At 31.3% G+C, this 18,623-nt stretch overlaps 4 protein-coding genes across 4 annotated transcripts; 2 read left to right on the plus strand and 2 right to left on the minus strand.

Annotated features, from left to right (window-relative positions):
* Positions 1–2,271: 2,271 nt before the first annotated feature.
* LOC8284717 (protein PXR1) lies at positions 2,272–3,517 on the minus strand. The gene is made up of 3 exons (XM_002521347.4): positions 3,184–3,517; positions 3,035–3,100; positions 2,272–2,938 (listed from the first exon to the last, which is right to left on the minus strand). Exons 1-3 carry the CDS (start codon positions 3,515–3,517, stop codon positions 2,445–2,447), a joined length of 894 nt encoding a protein of 297 aa, XP_002521393.2. The 3' UTR covers positions 2,272–2,444.
* Positions 3,518–3,619: 102 nt separating this feature from the next.
* Positions 3,620–7,779, plus strand: LOC8284718 (glyoxylate/succinic semialdehyde reductase 2, chloroplastic). Its single transcript, XM_002521348.4, has 12 exons — positions 3,620–3,884; positions 4,133–4,214; positions 4,456–4,521; positions 5,219–5,294; positions 5,370–5,425; positions 5,803–5,887; positions 5,997–6,057; positions 6,455–6,507; positions 6,583–6,653; positions 6,744–6,816; positions 7,205–7,309; positions 7,386–7,779. The coding sequence occupies exons 1-12, from the start codon at positions 3,620–3,622 to the stop codon at positions 7,542–7,544; spliced, it is 1,152 nt and encodes a 383-aa protein (XP_002521394.2). The 3' UTR covers positions 7,545–7,779.
* Positions 7,780–8,303: 524 nt separating this feature from the next.
* Positions 8,304–12,142, plus strand: LOC8284719 (nucleosome assembly protein 1;4). Its single transcript, XM_002521349.4, has 11 exons — positions 8,304–8,535; positions 8,806–8,849; positions 9,084–9,179; positions 10,130–10,222; positions 10,417–10,504; positions 10,586–10,647; positions 10,729–10,916; positions 10,995–11,172; positions 11,256–11,299; positions 11,400–11,583; positions 11,785–12,142. Exons 1-11 carry the CDS (start codon positions 8,466–8,468, stop codon positions 11,851–11,853), a joined length of 1,116 nt encoding a protein of 371 aa, XP_002521395.2. The 5' UTR covers positions 8,304–8,465; the 3' UTR covers positions 11,854–12,142.
* A 1,958-nt stretch (positions 12,143–14,100) lies between these two features.
* On the minus strand, positions 14,101–18,321 carry LOC8284720 (fructan 6-exohydrolase). The gene is made up of 7 exons (XM_025157750.2): positions 17,953–18,321; positions 17,776–17,784; positions 15,657–16,519; positions 15,154–15,312; positions 14,832–15,076; positions 14,621–14,711; positions 14,101–14,411 (listed from the first exon to the last, which is right to left on the minus strand). Exons 1-7 carry the CDS (start codon positions 18,143–18,145, stop codon positions 14,232–14,234), a joined length of 1,740 nt encoding a protein of 579 aa, XP_025013518.2. The 5' UTR covers positions 18,146–18,321; the 3' UTR covers positions 14,101–14,231.
* Between the last annotated feature and the right edge of the window lie 302 nt (positions 18,322–18,623).

Raw genomic sequence — 18,623 nt, forward strand, 5'->3', positions numbered from 1 at the left:
TTTTATTAATATAATAATATAAAATTATTTTAAAAATATATATTAATTAATTTTAGTATTTTATAAATTAATATTACCAATATAATTGTTATTATTATTTTTTAAAATTAAAAATTTATTGTATAATTAAAAAATTTATTATTAAATATTATATTAAAAATATAATCTAAAATATTATTTCTAAAATCAAAATAATGATCTAATTAATAAATTAATTCATTAATTAATAATATTAAAATATAATTAATATACTATTTTTTAAAATAAAATTAATAATCATTATCTATTTAGAAAATTATTTATTAATTGATAAATATTAAAATATTATTTTTTTAAATTAGTTGAAATAACATTAAATATAATTAATATGTTATTTTTTTAAATTAGACTAAAGAATATAATTTATTAATAAAAAATTTATAAAATTATAAAATTATATATAAATTTAAATTTTATAAATTAAAAATAAATAAATAAATATATATATATATATATATATTAAAATAAAAAATTTATGATTTAAAAATTAAACACATATATTAAAGAATTTAGATTTTAGAAATTGATATATATAGATACTGATGATGTAATGTACAATTCTGCACTTGAGGTGTGTATACATTTAAAAGCAAAATCTGCATTTAGATGAATTAGCGAGTAGCATATTGGTAATTTCACTTGTAAGTCTCCCTTTCTACCATCCATCATAATCGATGGGATGTGTATTATTTTTTCAGTAAAAGATAAAAATACAAATAATAAGTAGCCTACTTGCACATACAATTCTACTATAATCGGTTCAAATACAAAACCCATTACCTCTATCTAGAATTCTTCAGAAATAGCTCTCTTCTTATTTTATATTTTCTCATATTTTCTCCTCTACTATGGTCAAAATAATTTCAATTTTGTCCTGCTCTATTATGTTGTTAATCAAATAATTTCCTTATTCAATATCTTAGTTGAGTTTAATTATTTAGATCCAACCATAGATCTCATTCTCTCTTCATCATTTTGTATTTTGGTGAAGGAGTTTTGATTTGTTGAAATAATAATGATCCTGCAAGATCTCAATTGAAAACTTTTTATTTGATGCAGAGCCAAGACAATTTAGTCAATCTTGTTGAAATCCTTAAGAGTTATGGTGTTTCTTCCACCCATGTGAAGCTCCTTAGAAAGACCACATCAGAGATTCAAATCTATTGAAAATCATTTTGAAAGAACATTAGATTTACAATAGATCCGTCTATGAGTTCTTATTATAATTATTATCCTAGCTTTTGGTGAATCTTTTTGTGCTTTCTTTGATCCTCCTTAAGTGGGTGTACTAGATTGTTTAATAATATAGACTTATTCAAATTACGGTTCGTCTAAGTTCTAAATTTCTTTTAAGTTAAAAACTGAACTCCTAACAATTAAATTTAAAATTTTGAAAAGCCTCGATTTGTAATTAAAATATATATTTTCATATATAATTTTTGAATACACTAAATTTATAGACTAAACTAAGGACAAGAATAAATTTGATATCTTCGGATAATTCATCTTAATAATATCAATTTAAGAAGTCTATAATCGGATTTGGGCGAGTTCGAGTTTGATTTTTGATACTAGTGATGTATTCAAATATAGTGCAAATTTTTATTATTTGCAAGTAATAGGTACTCATTTAATATTAATATTTTACTTATATTTTAAATTTTTATTTGATTGATTTATGTTTTATAATTTTTTTAATAATAAAATATTTTATTAATTTAATTCTTATTTTCTAATTTCATTAGTATTTATACATTTAAATGAATTTATTAATCAGGTATTTGTCTTATTATCAAAATTTATTTATACAAATAGATTTTAGCGGATACAACACACTCTGAGCATATTCAACAAGGAAACAGATTTAAAGTAAATTCGAGTAAATATATTTTAATATATTTGAATTCAGATACCTTATATTAAGCGAATATCTCTAACTTCTTGCAATTCATAAATTGAACTTAAAAAACATAACTTTTTGACTTGGTAAAATATATATATAGAGTCCAAAAATTCAGACGTTTTAGATGCAAATGGATGTTTGTTATATTAAAATTTCAATCATAAGTCTATAACTTTGTGTGTTAAATTTCGATTATTCCAATTATGGATGTACGATTTGCATATGTTTCAAAGAGTTGAAATTCGACATCATATTGGCATCCAAAATTTTTCCTGCAGCATTACTGTGGCAGTAGTCAAACTTCTGAGAGTAAAACGAGCTGAACAAAGTAGAGTTAACTAAACAGGAAATTTCAGAGTAGACTGGAAACATTACACCAACAATATTTTACAAAGCACAAAAGAACAAAATAATTACACCTACACAACTGAATATATGTTAGCAGTAAAGCTACGCATCTAACAATGTCGGCCAGAATTATGCGCGTTCCTTATAACTGCAATTAATCCTCTAGCTCCTCCTCCTCCTCATCAGTAAATTCTTCTTCCTCTTCATCACTTTCTCCTCCATTTTCCTCCTCCTCCTCGTCAGCATCATTCACAATAAACCCTCCAAGTGTTTCATCATCCTCATCATTATCTATGGACATAGTTTTCTTCTGCAAAGAGTCTTTCTTTCTTGCTGTATCTTTACAAGTTTTGGTTTTATTTTTTCTATCCTTTGATCTTGTTGAGTATTTTGATCTCTCAACCTTGCTTATTTTCCCAACAATTACCTTATCCTCTTCACTCTCACCACTCCAGTCGTCGTCATCGTCATCATAATTGTCTCCACTTTTCTTTTCTCTCTTTCTCTTTTTGTTGTTCTCAAACCTCTCATCATCATCTTCACTATCTTGCTCAGGTTCTTCAATGAACCAATCCCAATTGTTGGCATCCTTAATTCTTTGCTTTGGATAGCAATCAAACTCGTGCCCAATTACAAGAAATCCAAACTCTGCAATCCCCAGATAAAAAAAAATTGCATGATCGATAATTAAAAGAACGACATTATAATCACTAATTTGAAGTAAATATCTAGAAAATGACAAACCTTTGACAGGGTCAATCTGTGAAAGATTATTTCTTTCTAAATTCTCACTCTCCAAATCATTTTCTTCTGCCAATCCAACATCAGATTATTTCATCAATTAAAGAAACTACTATAGAACTGACGTCAAAAACAGCTAAGAACAAACAAACCTTTAACCGCTCCAATTTTTTTGAGATTGAACCAAACAGGATTTTGGCTAGAAATGCAGAACCAGTCACCGGCACCCACCTCACCTTTATCGAACTTTCTGAAAACCTTAATATCTCTTTCGCTTTCACCGCTTTTTCTTACCCAAAGTGGGTTCTTTCCAATAACTTGAAATGAAACCCTAGGTTCTGTTTGATTGTTTTCAGTTTTAAATAAAACGTGACGGCGAGACACTGTTCTGTCTTTGGTGTTATAACCTAAACCTCTCCCAAACACTGTCTCGAAACCGTCGCTTTCAACCTCAATTCTCGAGCCATCGTCTCCTTCAATCTCCATAGTAGTAGCGAAAAGGGAAAAGACGCAGTCGAAACTTGAAATTAAAAACGTTTCTTTTTTGGAATGGCGGTTCAGCAAACGATGTCGTTTTAATCTGAAACGATGGCGTTTGGTATCTGGCTCTATCTCTTTGTTTATCCTTTTAAAAACATTGCACAAAAATTCTATTTCTTGTCACAGCTGTTGAAACATCGCAAGGAAAAAAACATGACATTGCTAGTGAAGATTAACAACAGTCACTCCTTGCTATCAACAATGTGCTCAAGCTTTTGTCCTCAACTTCCCAGTCACCTTAGAGCAATACCCATTTCTTCTTTCCTCACTAGACAATCCTTCAAAGCTTTTTCTGTCAGTGCTTCAGTTAAAGGTAATTTCATTCTCAGTCATATCTTGAGTTGATGGTTCTTTCAGGATCAATCTTTCTTGCTTTTGTCCAGTTCTCTTTTTTTTTTTTTTTTTCTTTTTCTATTGCCGTCTATTGGTCTGGACTCTTGAGAGTCCAAATAGTTTTGTCATGATTTTTTAATTTCTGGAGTTAACTTATCTTTCATGCATACCATTTATGTGTTTGTTGAATTGTCCCCTCTTAAGCTGAAGCTTGTTGTGAATCTGCAGCTGATGGATCATCCACACGTGTTGGCTTTCTTGGTATGGGAATTATGGGTACCCCCATGACACAGAATCTCATAAAAGCTGGGTACGATGAGCAAAGAGAACTTTTAACATAATATCGTTCTATTTATATAAAACAAATGTTGTTTATCACTACAAACTGATAATAGTTTATTCAAAATTACAAAAGACTTATTCTTAATTGAAATGCAAATTTCATTTTCTCCATTGCCTACCATACAAGAAACATAGAAATAAATTGGCAGTTAAGACATGTTAGAGAATTTATATCATCTAGAGTTTAACCATGCTTTTGCATCTTGTAGATGTGATGTGACTGTTTGGAATAGGACCAAGAGCAAATGCGATCCTCTCATCAGCTTAGGTGCAAAGTAAGTACCAAACACAGCGCATCAGATATTTTCTTCTTTTGATCTTCACATGATTATGGCATAAACCAGAACTTGGATGAACGTTAGTAAGAAGCAAACTTGATTGTTGACATTGTTTAGGCCATTTAGACAGTACTCTAAGCAGTTTACTGTGCTGAAATAAAGCTAATTTGTCACATTACCAAATATAAATGAGAATACAAGGGGTTATGCATGTTTGTTTTCTCATGCTTATTTATGTTTTTTCCTTGTCTACTACTTAGATTTATATTATCCTTTTGGAGAAAGCTCACGTCCTTTGTTTAGCATGACTTGAAAACATTATTTACTCTACAGAACTTCATTTAGGGAGAGCAAGCATCTGTCACAAGGCTGAAAGGGGAGATCTTATAGTTATTTATTTCTCTTGCTTTCCCCTATTGCAGTTTTAACTTGATATTTAAAACTCGATACCATTATTGACGCTTGTTCTTCTGGGATGTCATGGTAAAGCAAGGTTGTGATTGTGCATCATCTTAACATAATAACATGAATTCAGAGAATTACTTTCCAAATTTGATTACACTTGCTTCACCTTGTTAAACTTCATATACCACAAAGCTAGCTAGGTGTTGTTGCTCTTGGGCTTTCATCTATAATCATTCACAATTGAATCTCAGAGAGAACATTTCACATGGATAGTTATTCATTGATGCAGATATAGACCTTCTCCTGAAGAAGTAGCTGCTGCCTCTGATGTCACATTTGCCATGCTTGCTGATCCTGAAAGTGCAGTGCGTATGTTTTTTGATATAGTCAATTGCTTGTCATGCTCTTATGCATCGTATCTTACAGCTGCTTTGTTCCAGGTGGAGGTTGCATGTGGAAAGAATGGAGCAGCAGGTGGTATGGGCCCAGGGAAAGGGTACTACTTCCTTCTTTTCTCTCATGATAGTATTTTGTGCTCTTATGGTCATCTACAACATTAGAATGCAGATACTTGTTAAGTTTGCAGTTCTATTGGCATTCATGGAGCAGTATAATCCTGCAAATTTTCAAAGTTGCCTGTATATAGTTCTTGAAGCTTGCTAGCTTTTTCATAAAGGGCAATGCATATAGCTACAGGTCACAAGCTGTCAATTTACTAGAAGTGGCCTTCAGTATATTTCCTCTTTTTTTTTTTCAAATAGTTTCCTTAATTATATCACTTCTTTTTCAAATAGTTTCCTTAATTATATCACTTCTTTTTCAAATTGTTATCCTGTCCTTCCTAACTCAGTTCTACCTATACACTAATGCTAGGTATGTAGATGTTTCAACTGTTGATGGAGGTACTTCTAAATTGATTGGTGGGCACATCAAAGCTACCGGGGCATCATTTTTGGAGGTGAAAATACCTTCTTATTGTGACTGAGATATTCACTTAATTGATTAGAATCAATTGACAATAGTATTCAAAGGGATACTCCTTTTAAGGTCTAAATCTTTTCCTATAGGCTCCTGTTTCCGGCTCTAAAAAACCAGCAGAAGATGGGCAGCTTATATTTCTTACTGCAGGTAAGAGTTGGCTGTTCTTATAATCCAAAATGCTCAAATATGTCGCCTGTAGGGGCAATAACATAGTTATGGTCGGATCAAAGCAGGATCTTGGGAAGCATATGGATGGTCCTAGTGTTAAACATTTTTGCGTAAAATGTCTGCTCTTTGGACTCGAGCCCACATGCTTGTGCTTGGACTCTACAGAAATTGTTTCGTGCACATTTAAAATTATTGAAATATCTGGAAATTTCTTTTCCAGTATAATCAAGATGGCAGTTAATGAGCTTTAAATTTTTCCTGCAATTTTTGTTTTTGTCTTGTATTTCTTATGATATAAACTATAATCTTTTAATCTGTGTTCCATAACACAGTGAATGGCCTAGTAGAAACTGAAGCATAAGGTGCCATCTTTCAGGTGACAAACCTCTGTATGAAATAGTGGCTCCATTCTTAGACATCATGGGGAAGGTACCTTGGTTTTTCTCTGTTACCCAGGAATGTCAACTCTGCTACTGTTTTACATAGATTTGTAATTTTATCCAGTCAAGATTTTACCTTGGAGATGTCGGAAATGGCGCTGCAATGAAACTCGTTGTCAACATGATCATGGGAAGGTTATAAAGAGTTCCTTCCCTGTTGATTGCTTTTATTTTGTACTTGCACTGATTGACATTATGACTCCTGCTGTTTTCCACAATTTGCAGTATGATGGCAACATTTTCTGAAGGGATTCTTCTGGGTGAAAAAGTTGGACTCGACCCGAATGTAATAGTTGAGGTATTCCATACCTACATATATATATATATATATATATCTTATTAGGTCATATTTTCTGCCACATTTTCAATAAATTACAAGCATGTTGGACTCTTCCTTTTACTTTTGTGGGATTACTGCTATTCAAATATCTCCTCGTTTTCTTTTACTTGTTGTGTCAAGCAAATTTTCTCTCTTATTCCCATTCTTTGCTTTATAAGACACTGCGTGCATAGGACCATAGTTGAATAACTGTGACAGGTTAAAACCCTGTCACCCTGTTTGGAAATGGCATATGCTGTTTCTCTTATTTTGATTGTCATCTGTCTTATCAAGTATTTTTTTTTCTCTTTCTGAATCTTTGTTGAATCTTCTTTTCTGAAATTTTCTTATATTGGTGGTATTACAGGTAGTGTCACAGGGTGCCATTAGCGCACCAATGTACTCCATGAAAGGTCCATCTATGATCAAATCTATCTATCCTACCGCGTTTCCTTTAAAGCATCAGCAAAAGGTTTGTAATTGATTAAGTCGCTTGCACTATTTAAAATCAAACTGATGATCTCAAAATAAAGTTCTGATGCTGTCAGGACTTGAGACTTGCTCTTGGATTGGCAGAATCTGTTTCTCAACCAACCCCAATTGCTGCAGCTGCAAATGAACTGTACAAGGTAGCTAAAAGTCATGGCCTGAGTGATAGTGATTTTTCTGCCGTGATCGAAGCATTGAAAGTCAAATTGCAGTCCTGAGAAGAATACAACACTTTCTTCTCCGCACGTACGAGAACTGTTTATCTTCAGGATGCTGTGTTTTTCCAGGGTCTAAATGAAAGTTGGTCGTAAGGTCTTCAGCAATAAGTGTGCACTTTCCATTTTGCCATTTTCACGAATTCTTTTTGGCGGTTGGTCCTTGTAATCCAGTGTTTGTATCATGTTCATGCACGCCTAACACCATTTGCAATGCAAGGCTACCAATTAAAAAGCACCACAAATGTTCAATTTTTTTCTTGATTGATAGTAAAATACTATACAAATTAGATTTAAAAATTTCAATTTTAAGTTATTATTTAAAATTAATTGCATTTTAACTAATATAAAATATCTAAAACTAATAATTATTCATTAAAACATGTACTTCAACAATTAAAGATCTTATATTTCTTATACTTAATTCTTAGTTGGAAATATATGCCGTTTTAATATTTTAATTTTTATTAACAATGTATATCAAGCTCATTGATAATATGTAAAAAAATATATAAAACTAAAATAATATACTGAAGACTTTTTCTGACAAGAATATAATAAAGACATTTAAACTATTTAGAAGTATATATAGCGACATTATATGTCTGAAATATTTTTAGTTTATAATAATTTATATTACTTAATAAATTGTTGTACAACATGTCGTATTGATTGAGAAAGGTATTACTGTAATTGCAAACTCTTTGTTGGAGCGTGCAATCCAACTAATCGAGACCGTGCGTGTGCAGCGTGTGCACCGAAAACTATTACTAAGAAAAATATAAAAAATGATTTGAGCATTTGATTGGAACGCGCGCTCGCACCTCACTCCGCATTTTCCCTCGTTTTCCAGGATCTGTCCGCTCTTTCCTTTCCATTTTCTCTTTTCCCAAACAGCCTCCTTAAATCCAAAAAAAAAAAAACATGAGTAACGACAACAAGGACGGTTTTACTATGTCCGGTGTGGACGCGTCCCTCCCTGCTGCCGCTGCCGGTAAAATAATCGTATTTGTTTAATCATGTGTTTTTTCTTAATTAGCAGCAAAATCCCTAATTTGACACCCTTAACTTTTCTTTTAATTCTCTCATTAATCTAAAGTTATATTGATCCTGTTTCTTATGAATTTGTTAGTAATTACTGAAATCAAACGAAATATCAGTCTCTCTGCGTCTTTTGTTTTCATGTACATTTGTTGTGTGAATTGAAATGTATTAAATGTTTGAACTTCAAACTTTACTCTGTATGTCTTTTTGTTGTGTACAGCTCTTAGTGCAGAGGATCGCGCTGATCTTGTTAATGCTCTCAAGGCAAGTATTTTCGGGGAGAATTTTATGCTTTTTAATGAGAAAAATTGTATAGCTGTTAGTGGTGCTAAAGAGAATATTATTCATTTTGTGAATGTGGAAAGAATTGAAATTCAACTACTTCACTGTTTAATTTTAAAAAGCAAATGGGATGTTTTTCATTCCTTGCCAGATGGTTGCTTTATTTTCCCACATTTATTGTTCTGATCACATTGTTTTGGTGTTTCCTTTTTGCAGAATAAACTTCAGAGTTTGGCTGGACATCACTCAAATGTTCTTGAAACTCTGTCTCAAAATGTCAGGAAGCGTGTTGAGTTTCTGCAGGAGATTCAGGTTTGGTTGGAGCTTCCAGCTTTATTATTAGTTTTATTTTGGAGTAATTGTTCCGTTTAATGTCAATACTTTCCCATTAGTTGTTGATTACATGGATAGTGTGTACTGCCTTATGTGTTTCATTTCATGAGCTGATGTTTAAACTTTAAAACGGGTGAGTTCCTATTCATTACTTGACTTAACAATGAGAAATAGTTTAAAATATGGGCTCTATATTACCATGTATTCTTTTTGTTTTTGTTTTTGTTTTTCACTCCTAAGGAGAAGAGGGAGGGAAGTTCTAGATTTACCGTGTGCGTTCTAAATGATTAGCTTTCTGAAACTCTATGTTTTGTATGATGTGAAATTAATGTCGATTGCAAGTTAATTCAAGGGACCTGTGATGAGAAGGAAAACTATGTGCAGGACTAGAGGAGAAACTGATAGTACTTTGATACAGTACAGATTGAAAAGTCTTTCTACTCATACTGCTACAGTGGGAGATTTCCAGTAATTGATAATTTTTTATTTCAGACCTAATCTTTCATGTAAATGTCTTGTCTTATGCCCTAGCTAGTTAGAATGGATGAAGTGATAGAATAATACATATTTTATGTTGTTGAGATTTGTGTTGTTGGGGCTAAGAATTTCGTTATGCACTTTCTATGGTTTTGGTGAATCTAAATGCGACATATGTTGAAATCGGGGTGATTCTTTTAGGCCTTTCCTTTGCATACAGGACATATTTGCATATAGGGTGCATTATATTAGTGCCACAATACACTGCAGATTGGGGTTAGGGGTTCAATCTTTTCCACTCTCTTCCTTTCTACTGAATGTTCATGCATCATTGATTTTCTTCATGGTCTTTAGCATGCATCTGCAATTGATGTAAAATACACACATTGATATCTTATCTCTTATTACTAAAAGATAGATAGAAAGATTAATTATGCTTATGAAATTTTCAGAGCCAACATGATGAGCTTTTGGCAAAGTTTATTGAGGAAAGAAGGGCTTTAGAAGCTAAATACGAGAAACTTTATGAACCACTGTACACAAAGGTATGTCAGTTGGTATTGCCTGGCAGAAGATTTTTATTAGTTACTGGTCCCTATGCTAAAATCATTATATTGTTTCTGTTGTAGTAGTTGTAGTTTGAGTTTAGCATATGGTCAAATTAGTGTGCATTGCTCTTATTGACAAGGTTCGCCAGTTCATCCATGTTGCTTAATTTAATTTTGTTGTGCACTTGCAGAGATTTGAGATTGTGAATGGTGTGAAAGAAGTTAAGGGGATTCCAAATGAAGTCGGAACAAATCAAGAAGGGGACAAAGCTACAGAAGGTAGTGATCTCAGAAAAGAGATATGATGGCATTTTATCGTTGTTATTGTTAACTTGACATGTAATTGAGTTTTTGATGCAGAGAAAGGCGTTCCTGATTTCTGGCTCACTGCAATGAGAACTAATGAAGTAGTGGGAGAGGAGGTAATTGGATGACGCAAGGCATGGTTTTCTTCTATTTGTTGACCTGATTGTGACAATATTATACGTTGATTCTTGGAATAGATTACAGAGCGCGATGAAGGAGCTCTGAACTTTCTTAAAGATATTAAATGGCATAGGATTGATGACCCTGAGGGTTTTAAGCTGGAGTTTCATTTTGATCCTAATCCCTACTTCAAAAATCCTGTCCTGACAAAGGCGTACCACCTGATTGATGATGATGATGATCCAATCTTGGAGAAAACAATTGGGTATTTTATTAGTGTTTTACTGAAAACTTTTTGCTATTTTCCTCTCTATTTTTCTTATTATGTCATGGCATTTTGTAGGACGGATATCGAATGGTTTCCTGGTAAATGCTTGACAAAAAAGATCCTGAAGAAGAAACCAAGAAAGGGATCAAAGAATGCCAAACCCATCACAAAAACTGAGAATTGTGCGAGTTTCTTTAATTTCTTTAACACTCCTCAGATACCTGAAGAGGAGGATGACCTGGATGAAGATGCTGTAAGTTATGCCATTTTACTCTCTAGGATACCACTATGATGATATATTTGCATTCTTTATCTCTTAGATTTATACATTGACAGGTTGAGGAAATCCATGATAGAATGGAGCAGGATTACAATGTTGGGTGAGTACCAATTTCATCATGAAACTGTTTGAGTTGTGTTCATCTACTGTTTTGTTGATTGGAGCAATTTTTTGTTGGTCCTGCGGCACTTGCCTTGTAGCACTACCATTCGAAACAAAATCATTCCTCATGCTGTGTCATGGTTTACTGGAGAGGCTGTTGAAGGTGGTGAGTTAGATGAAGAAGATGACGATGACGATGATGATGACGAAGGCCTTGATGATGAAGAAGATGAAGGAGAAGATGATGAGGATGATGATGAAGTTAAAAAAGGCAGGAAGAAGGTATAACGTTTTTTTTTTTTGGTATTCTTCCAATTTTGCATTTGAATTTTAAGATGAATTCCAATTATTTGTAGTTTGTTAATATTATTATTTGACACTTGCATTTTAATGTTATTACCTAAGGTGAGTTGTTTATATTTGTTCTACATTTGAGATTCTCAACTGTTGTTTATGAATCATTTCTGGTCTTTTGAGTTGCAGAAGAGTGGAAGAGCAGTGAGTGGGAAAAATCAGCAGGGTGAGCGTGCTCCTGAGTGCAAGCAACAGTAGTATAGGTTCAGCTCAAAGTCTGAATGGAGGCTGGGCAGGCAGCATCAACAGTGGCCTAGTATATGAAAATTTTGAGGCATTGGCATTGCTTCTCATCAGCCATGTATATATCAGCAGTTATATCATTTTTCTTCTCTCTTTTCTCCTCCTTTCAGGATGTCTAGTTTGTCCGAGTCCTGGTAATGGTATTAAGGTTGCAAAAAGGTGTGGATTTCAATCGTATAAAAATTATAGACATCGGAATGTATTTCTTTTGAGTTGGTATGCGATCCGATTTTTTTTATCTGAATGGATCTTGTCATCGCCTCTCACTGGGAAGATAATTATTTTTCAACTTTTTCTGTTCTTATTCTTGAATTGCCCTGATAATTTTGACAACATGGACATTTTTCTAAAAGAACTTTGATAGTTGTCCTACAATTCTCTACTCTCAATCATTGCGAGTTGCTACCACACATTTATTATCTAAATTTTGCGAAATGCAACCATTGCTAGTAGTATTGAACATAACATGAGATTTTTCAACTGACAACAATCCTAACCATACTGTCTTAACCTCACAAATATTTGGCTGAAAGAGTATATTTGTGCGGGCAAAAGTTGAGTCTGGATTTTTTAATTTTTTAATAATTTTATTCAATTATTTTAAAATTTAAAATAAATATTTATATTTATAATTTATTTTTACAAACACCAACTTTTAAATTTTTTTAATAAAAATGACGTGACAAGTTAATTCTGTTTATTTTTGTAAATTAATAAAAAAATTATTTTATTTAGATGTAAAATATGTGAAAAGATATATATACATGAGAATTTTAATTGTTATATTATTAAGTTTAGGATTAATTATTCTTACTAATTCGTATTATTATTTTTTTAGTAAGCATAGTCAACTTCTCACATCATTTTTTTTACTGTAAAATTTTTAAAATTATCATTAGAAAATATTTTTAAAAATATATTAAAAAATATTTATTTATTTTAAAAATTTAAAATAATTAAATAAAATTATTAAAATATATAATATTCAGAATTTAATTTATAATAATTCTTTTTTTGCCAAACTATTGAAGTCCATTATGGTTTCTTAGCTTTAGTGATTTTTAATGAGCAGCTGTAAATGCTCGAGAAAGACAACGGGAGACTCGACTATGCACCAAAGTCATCTTTATTTCCAAAGTTCAGCAACGTTTTCCGATGTAAATCAACCATGCCAAAGGTTGACCTTTAATTACTCGTATATTTAAAATTAAATAAAAGTTATAATTATTAGAAAGTGATAATCTAATGAATGTCTAAATACTAATTTTTTGTTAAACTTAATATTTAATTTTATTGATGGAATAATATAAACTAAAAATAAATTATGTTAATATTTTTACCATATTATACAAATAAAATTGATAAGAGATAAAATAATACTGCAGTAAAATAAAACATAACATAATATATATATTTTAAAATTATATATATAAATATTACTATATAATAGAGTATCTTCTCAAGGGACTTAAAAAGTTTTAAACTTATTACAATATAAAGTTTATTTCTATTTATAACTGGGCCAATTTGAAACCGTAATTTTCTTTTTCACTATATAAAAATTATTTTTATATTCGATAGAGAAGTATTATTGAATAGTTAAAAATTTAGGAATAAATATAAAAAATACTTTGTAAATTTATTTTTTAATTTCTTTAAATAAAAATAAATGCACTATAAATCGTGACAAAAATAAATATTTTATTATAACAATTAAATTTAATCACCATTTTAGTCGGTCATTATTATTGCATTCTTCATATTTAATAATATAAATTTAAAACTTATCAATTTATAATGTCATTATTTGACCATTAAATCGAAATGGAATCAATAACTGTTTTATAGTAATTGAATAGTTAAATAATCAAATTAAAAATTGTTAAGCTCTAATTAACTTAAATTATAAAACACATGTCATATAATAATAATAACTTATTAAAATTAATATAGCTAAATCGTTGCGGAAAGAATGATTTATAATTATGTACTTTTTCTTAATCTAGAAAAACACATAAAGTTGTGAAAGATTTTATACTTTTCTCTAAAACTTATGAACAAAAAAACAAAACATATTTCAAACTTAGCAATAGATATATTGTATCTCCGGGTAATTTCTAATTCTGGCACTACATTGGAAAATAGAAATCCATGTGATTCCCTTATCACAACATAGAAACATTACGAGTAGAAAAACAAGCATAACCAAAAATCATAATCAATGGATAACAACAGAATTCCTAACTTTCTGACCATAGAAATATTAGTTCAAATCAATACAGAATACATGTTTCTTTAATTCTTATCTCCCCACATCTCAATTCTCTCCTTTCTCAATTGATTTTAGCCTTCTTCATACTCCAAGCACTCAATCTTGTTATGGTGACACTTTCACTTCCATTATTAAAAGCATACAAGCTGGCGGCCTCATTTATAGCCAATTCTGGATAAACTCTTGCTGTAATGCAACTCTTTCCTTTCCCACCAAAGCTCTCCACTATTGAATGATCAATCTGTAAAACAGGACCAATTTTAAGTGCACCAAGACAAAAATAAGCTTATAAAAAGAAGACGGTCATAACCTACAGCTTGATAAACAAAAACTTTTGGAGTTAGGAAACCATAGCCTAACTAATAGTTTTTGGAATCTTGATGAATGATAGTATAACCTTACTCTAAATGATTATGTTCTCATGTTGTCACATTAATTAAATAAACTCACCAAGCATCTTAAGGACAGCTCCTCATGAAGGGGATCAACATCCAAAAAGGTCCCATAAATTGTCTTATTAGTAGTAGGATTCAATGAAGACCTGCAACATAATCATAAAAATAAAAAGCACAAGACGAGCAAGGGTTTGGGTAAGATTAGATGGCTTGAGAAGTATGCCAAAGAATTAAGAAAAAAATATATGATATGGACATAACAGAACCTGCTTTGGTCACTGCACATGAGCACCACATATTTGTTCTGGACTTTGAATATTCTAAAGAAAATTGATGTGTGCTCTTGCATTCCTTTTAAAGCAAATACATGCAACCCAAATGGACCTAAACTTCCTTTAACTGATGCACCCTTTTGGCTACATAGCATTTGTGGGTTTATCTGAGTTACATCTTGGTTCAGCACTTCTATTTTTTCAATGTTTGCTACCCTAAATGAAATCTCCACATCTGCCTGTTTACATGAGAAACATGTATAAGGTAGGCACAGTCACTAATTATTTGGTAAAATGTCATGTGACAATGACTTGCCTGTGCTGCCGTGACCCCAGAAACTTCAAGCAAGGACCCTCCTTCAAGGACTTTTAGAGGCAAGTGGACTGGATTCACGCGAAGCTTTTCAATTTCCTCTATTGGCCATTGCACCAGTTGCTTTCTTGATTTGTCAAGCAAAATAACTCTTGGAACCCCCTGTCAGTATATATATATATATATATATATAGAGTTTTAATTTTGAAGAATGTGATGATATACGAGTGTCCCTTTGCAGTGGAGGAGATTAAATATTAGAATTTTCATGTCATATAGTGCCATAGGTTAAAATTAATAAATAGGTATATTCCTGTCATAGATTTCTTATGTGTTAAAACAATAAAAAAAAAAAATAGAAGTGGTAGAGTTCATTTTGGAAGGCAATTTAAAGTTAATAGCACAAGACTTTGTGAAGGAGCATGGCAACTACCACTTAGCAATAATAAGATGTACTTTGCAGGTTGCAGGTTAGATTGCAAGAACAAATTAATTACAATTATTACCTGAAGTCCAGCCCAACCCTTCTTGATATCATCATCAACACTCGAAGATTCAGCTATCCATGCCCACAATATCCTTCTCTTCTTATCACGATCAAAGAAAGATTTTGAAGCATAAAATTTCCCATAATCAAATCTTAATCCCCCATCACCACTGATTGATCCAGTATCTGGAGTATAAACATCCTCAACACCATCATACTCTCCAATAGCATAGTAATCCTGATTTATATCAAATAAACTCGCTTTAAGTACATATTTAATATCAGGTCCAAGATTCGATAAATCAACTCCAGTATTTGTATTAATTGCTACCGGAAAGAAATCCGGGCATTCCCACATACCGGTGCCCTCTACTTCATAGATTGGACGTTCCGCTTGGACCCAATTAACAAAATCTTTACTTCTATAAATAATTCCTAATCCCTTAGTCTTATTTTTGCTTCCAATGACTACTCTCCAACTTCCATCAATACCTTTCCAAGCTGTAGTTGGGTCTCTAAATGAAGAAGCCTCGATTTGGTTTTGGGAAGTGGGTGCCATTAGTGGGTTTTCCGCTAACTTCACCCATTCAATAAGGTATGGATCAGATGAGTTTTTGGGCAAGGCCAGGTTCTGGACTTGTTGGTTTAATGGGTCAATTCCTGTATAGAGAATGGCAGGAGTGCCATCTGGCAGAATTGTGGCTGAACCAGAAAAGGCGCCATTGATATCAGCTTGCTGAGATGGGTAAATGGCTGGTTCATGCGGGGTCCAATTAACAAGATCTTCTGATGTTGAGTGGCCCCATTCAATGTTTCCCCACACTGCACCTTTAGGATTGTATTGGTAGAACAGATGGTAAATTCCATTGTAAATCATTGGCCCTGCAAATATTAAGATTTACTAATTACTTTTCTAGGATTTGCTTGCACTATAACTAAATAGCCTACTATACCCCTTCAAGATTTCTTTTCTCTTTTTTCTTTTTTGGTAAACTTCTTTTTTCCTTTTAACTCTTCTGACTGAAAAAAGACTCACTTTTCATTAATTAATATAAATGTTATTATATATAATTATTTTTTCCATTTTATATCTTAAGATTTTAATTTTATAAAGTTTTTGAAAATATTTTAAATCAATATACTAATTAAAATAATCTATAGTTTTTAATTCGAATATAAATTGAAAGTGGAAGATTCTTGGGACGTAGTGGTGGGGAATATAAAATAAAAGCAAAATAATTAAACAATACCCGAAAGAAAGAAAGAAAGAAAAGAATAAAAAAAGGAACATTTAGTGCATGCAGATGACTTGGATTATGAAATTCCAAAACAAAAGGTGAATTTGCCTTTTTAACTTGTTTGTTTCAGGGTTAAATATAGTTATATTTAAGGATTAAATATATTTAATTTAAATTTTTTTTAATAAATAGCTCTCTAAATTTATATATAAAAAATAAAATATATATCCAATTTAAATATTATTAAAAAATATAATAACGTTAGATTTTTAGATATTAATTGAATTATAAAAATAAAAAACGTGTCTGTAAAATTTAAAATTCGAATTTAATTGATCTTATTGAGTATGTTATACTATTTTTAAATTAATTTATTATACACCAACAAACACAATATAGATTTCAATAAGTACTTAAAAATTATTTGACTTATTTAACTTTTTAGAAAGTTGAATTAGACTTATTTAATATTTTTTATTTTTAGATTAATTAAATGTAAATTTTAAATGTTTCAAACTACTTTTTGATGAGTAACTAGATATTTTATCAATAAATTAATAAAATAAATATTATTTTTAATTTTATAATTCAATTAAAATCTAAGAATCTAATGCTATTTTACTTTAAAAAAATAAATTAAATATATTTAATTATTAAACACAAATTTATATAACTATTTATTGAAAAAATTTAAATTGAATGTATTCAATGTAACACCTAAATTTACCATTTGTTGTTTTTATAACATAAACTAAGAATTAATGAATGTTAACTTCCAAAGAAAAGAAAATGCTGAGATTAATTATTCAAGTCGCCGTCATTAGTTCCTAGAATGGATATTTAATGGATGACCCGAAATTGTAAGATCAAATACCCTAAAAAGAATAGAAAAGAACTCACCATTTGGATCTGATTGCCACATTTGACCATTTCACAACCAAGAAATTAGCAATTGACAAAAGCAAGAAAAAAAGAACAAACTGTCAGAGAAAAACATCACAAGAAAAAAATAATCAAAAGTTAGAAGAAATACCAAAACTTTCCAAGAAAGATAAAGACAGAGAACTATAAACATACCGTTCATCCAGTTCTTTGGAGGCTGAAAGTGAAAGGCAGTTCTATAAGGTTGACCTGTTGCAGTAATAGCAAATTCAGGAATTTGAAGAGTTTGGGAAATATGATCGGAAGCTTCAAGCTCAAAAACTCCATAGCCAAGAAAGAGAGCAGAGAAGAAGAAAAGCCTCAAAGAAACAGAGATGGCGATGGCCATAGTTTATAGTATATAGTTTTAGTTTAAAATGATTGATGAGGATGTTAAGTCCAGAGCTTCAAGGTATTTATTTTATAGGAGAGTATTTGGTGGAATCATCGCTGCAAATAATATTTCTAAAATCTTATATTTGCTGGGTCACATGAAATTTCTTAGATTTAATAGATGACTAATGAAAGAAATGGCATGGGTACATTAGTTATCCCCTTGAATGTGCATACATTGTTGGTAGTAAATATAATACTTTATGTTGCTGCTGATCACTAAGTCACTGTTTTATGAATAATAAATACTACTTTCTTGGAGACATTAACCACTCATGACCCAGTCTCCCTTAGCTTGGAGTTTCCTGTCACTGGTTTTCTAGTTTTTTTCTTAAGGTTCTTAGCTCATGAGCCTAGTCTCCTCTTCCTCGAGTTGTCTTTTGAGTGCATTTTACTGTCTTAGTTTCTTGGCTATTACCCAGATATATTTTCCG

Source organism: Ricinus communis, chromosome 8, assembly GCF_019578655.1.
Source record: "Ricinus communis isolate WT05 ecotype wild-type chromosome 8, ASM1957865v1, whole genome shotgun sequence".
NCBI classification, from domain to species: Eukaryota; Viridiplantae; Streptophyta; class Magnoliopsida; order Malpighiales; family Euphorbiaceae; genus Ricinus; species Ricinus communis.